The sequence below is a fragment of the Sciurus vulgaris genome (assembly GCF_902686455.1).
Source record: "Sciurus vulgaris genome assembly, chromosome: 5".
In the NCBI taxonomy this organism is placed as follows: domain Eukaryota; kingdom Metazoa; phylum Chordata; class Mammalia; order Rodentia; family Sciuridae; genus Sciurus; species Sciurus vulgaris.
The window spans coordinates 115,697,141-115,701,108 of record NC_136465.1 but is presented as its reverse complement, the minus strand read 5'-3'; the positions used below and the strand labels follow the sequence as shown (position 1 = coordinate 115,701,108).

The following is a 3,968-nucleotide window of genomic DNA, read 5'->3' as shown; positions in this document are numbered from 1 at the left end:
AGGATTGAAAACCTCTGCAACCAGATACAAAAATATGCTAAAGTCTTATCTCCATTCACCCAAGGGAAGACAATAAAGATTCATTCTGCTAAGACTGAACCAAGTCTTAAGGTTCCTCCCACTTATGAAACAAAAATAGTACACTGTCTTCCTCACTGATGCTCTGGTCCCTTACTACAGAACTGATAAAATTGAAAGGGACTGCAGAGGGCAGCAAAAGTAGTCCAATGTGCAGGTAAACAGAGATCAGGAGAAATAGTTTTATTTGGACCCAGAGTTGGAGAATGAGAGTAGGACCTATGATAGCATATTGAGCTAAGGAGTAGAGATTAGCTTACAAAAGGGCATTCAGAGCTCATCAGCCAAGAGGACTCTACTTCCCAGCAGCCTTGCCATTAGCACAATCAATAAGAGGACTGCTGGGAAATATATTTTCCAATAAATCACTCCAGTGTGCCAACATTACAAAAATGTACAGGTTTTTCATCATAGTGAAATTTCCACAAATTCCCCCCTCAATCTACACATATTATAAAAGGAAATTTTGAAAGATCACATTTTACAGAACTTAAACTTATCTTCAGCATTTAGTTCAGAGGTCTCACCATCTTCAAAAAACAGCTTCCCTGCTAAGCTCTTTAGCTATAAGATCTATCAAGCAGTGAGAAGGCTGCCCTTGCTAGCCCACTGCAATCCTCTTCCCATTTTCCCTAGCCTGTCAAGACTGAACAGTAGGGTAAGGCTCAGGTGGGGACAGGATGGAGGGGCACAAGGGCTAAATTCCCCAGTACAACACGGCAGCTGAAGCTTGATGGGAGAGCAGAACTGGTGAGACTTGAGGGGAGGGTCCAGGCCCTGTATTCAGTCAGAGTCACTGCTGGAAGAGGAGGAAGAGGAGGAATGCTGCAAGGGGAAAGGGGAAAGGACATAGCATCAGATCCAAATGATCTTTGATCAATACATGGGTCATTCTTTGGTATCCAACCCCACCACCCACGTATTCAAAGGGCAGGAATTTGAATCAGACTGTCCCTTAAACAACAAAAGCAAGAATTTCCTTCAGCAGTGAGCATCCCAGAAAGGATTAAGTCATCTTAATTCATGGCATAGAACTTAACATGATGTCTTTGAAACAAGTTTGCAATTTTCCATACCTGAGTCAATGTCCAGGTAAGGAATACATAGTAGGCACAAGCATAATACCAAGTTAGGAAACAGTTGTTACCTTAAAATGCCTATTGATTAGCTACATGCAAAATCCCTGCAAATCTAAGAAATTGGATTCTGTGACTCTTAAAAAAAGAAAGTAGAAATTGCAGGTGCATGTTCATGTATCTCTACTTTTTCCCTAAGCCCCAAAAGGGAGAAAGTGTGGAAGATGGGAGAGAAGGCTGGGGAAGTCCTACTGAAGGTTTCTACAGAGATAATCCCATCAACACTACCACTAAAAACATTTTTAATCTCTTCTTTCCTTTTCTTCAGATTTCAAAAGACTCAGAATCAGAAACTAGAGTCCAAATCCACAAGGCAAACAAATACTAGACAGTAAATCGTAATGTAAGGGGCTGGGATTATGGCTCAGTGGTAATACGCTCACCTAGCATGTGTGAGGCACTGGGTTCGATCCTCAGCACCACATAAAAATAAATAAGTACAATAAAGGCATTGTGTCCATCTACAACTAAAAATATATATATTTAAAAAAATATAATTTACGTCCTCTTCAGGATCCAGGTTGGTTTACTCCTTCCTAAGTCCTAGAGCTGCTCCTACCCTTGTTAATTAGCACTCCTGTCCAATGAAGATTCTTTGCCTTGAAGCTAAGCATGAAACCCCCTTAGCCCTAGGCTTTATCTGAGGCTGAGTCACAGAAAGCACCTATGTAATTAACACAACACCTGAGAATACTGACAGAGAGAAAGAAACTCCAGGAAATAGGGCCAGATTATTATTGTTATTATTATATGAGTTGATTAATTGACATTTGTACAACGTCAGTGGGTGTGTCCAACTTGCTAAAGTACACACCTGAGGGGCAGGGAGCAAAAGTTCTGGGTGAGATTAAGGCAGACAAGAGGGGTTTTAATTCTGATATCCATTCTAAGGCTCACCTTAGCACTCTCCAGCTGGGAGGAGCCGAATACCTCAAGATTATTTCATTCTTACCAGTAGGATTATTTTACAAAAAGGAAGCACCATCTTCCAGAGCAACCCAGAGTACATCCCCCATGTCCACAGATTCTGAATCCCCCTCATCCACCCCCTGCCCACCTAATCCCTCTTGGGCGCACCCCTTTCCTAGCAAGGTTCCAGAGGGCACTGACCTTGCCATGCTTGTGGTGTTTGTGCATCTTTTTATGAGCTTTCTTCATTTTCTTCCGCATCTTCTTGTCCATGATCATTCCTGGGCCTATCATGCCAGGAGCCATGGGGGTCACAGGAGACATACCAGGGGCAGGTGGTGGATATGGAGGCGGGTGGGGACCTGAGGGTTGGTATCCTGGATATCCTGGCTGTGGCACAGGATAAGGGGACCCACCTGGAGGAAAACCTGGCATCCCCTGGGGAGGTCCTGGGGGAGTGGGACAGGGGCCAGGAGGAAAGGCTGGATTGACAGGTGGTGGATGTGGTGGATATCCAGGATTGGAACCTCCAGGGTACCCCACGTTGGGGGGATATGGATTTGGCCCTGGGTGCCCTGGTGGAAGAATCAGAGAACAGATAAATATTAGAATAGCCCAAAACCTCTGACAACAAACAAGAATTTTAAAAGACTGACTTTTTACCCAATACTTAAAGGAAAATGAAAGGCAAGGAGAAAGGAGGGTAAGTGAGAGAAACCCGAGTTGGGGAGAAAAAGGAAAACGTCCTGGCAGGGCTGGGGAGAGAGAGACAATGAACTCTGGAAAGCCAAAAGTTTGGTGGCAGTGGCTGAGATCTTTGCTTTTGCAAGTGAGACAAGAAGCAGGGGCGTAGGGGAATGCGGGAGTGGTGGGGGGTGATACAGGAACTTCCTGTTGTAGATCCCCCAAACACCTACCGGCACTGGGATTCCACATATTCAGGTGTTTCCCCCAGCCTGAGGAGAAAGAAAAGGCAAAACGCTGACGGCCCGAAGGCGGGAATGAGAGCAATTTAGAGCCGAAGCCAAGCATCCACGTCCCCCGCCTCACCTAGATTCACCCACTTAGGAAACCACCGCGGTCTCCGTGTAAATGTTTCTTTTCAGTCGTTCCTTCTCCTCAATACCTACTCTATTTCCACCCAGTTCCCTGGTCTAATTCCAGGGCCCCTTCACCTTTACTACCTTCGACCGCACCTGGCGATGTCTAACTCCCCGGAAGGAGGCAGAAACCGCGAATTTCGGATCACCATCATCCCTTTCCTGGGCCTGATTTCAGAGGGCTTTAACCGCCCACAGGAGAAGAAAGGCTCTCCAACAACCTTACAGGCACCCAAAGAGGTCCCCAACCTCAGGTGAAGAGAAGGATCTGCTTCGAGGCAAAGTAAGAGGAAGGAAGCTCAAGGTCCTCCAAGGTTTCAATAAATTGACACACCCCTTCCCCCGAAGAAGGCAAATGGAGATCCTAGCTACCAGCTGCAAAGGGACACCTGTCCCGGGAAAAGAGAAAATTAGGGAATCCAGATACCGGGTCACCTTCCCACAGTCGCCTGAGCTTGATCCGTCCTCCTGCAGTCTCAGCTCTCACTTCCTGGTCGCCCTCATCCCATACTTCGGCACCCGCCCCTATTACCACCTAATTGGTCACTCGGCCTGATGATTGGAGAGCAGACTCGTCAATCGCTGCGGCCCTATTAGATAGGAGGAAACGGTTGCTCTCGTGGCTAGGCGGAGCCCCTTGGGGCAGGCGGGTGCTGAGGCGGCGGCTGGGCGAGGAGGCAGGCGAAGACAGTTGCGGGTCAAAGTCTCTACGAGGCGGACCAGAAACTCTGCCCTTGTTCTCTGA

General features: G+C 46.8%; 1 protein-coding gene across 1 annotated transcript; it reads right to left on the bottom strand.

Annotated features, from left to right (window-relative positions):
* Positions 1 to 246: 246 nt before the first annotated feature.
* On the bottom strand, positions 247 to 3,761 carry PRR13 (proline rich 13). Its single transcript, XM_079141011.1, has 4 exons — positions 3,651 to 3,761; positions 3,041 to 3,079; positions 2,325 to 2,698; positions 247 to 903 (listed from the first exon to the last, which is right to left on the bottom strand). Exons 2-4 carry the CDS (start codon positions 3,057 to 3,059, stop codon positions 862 to 864), a joined length of 435 nt encoding a protein of 144 aa, XP_078997137.1. The 5' UTR covers positions 3,060 to 3,079; positions 3,651 to 3,761; the 3' UTR covers positions 247 to 861.
* Positions 3,762 to 3,968: the final 207 nt, after the last annotated feature.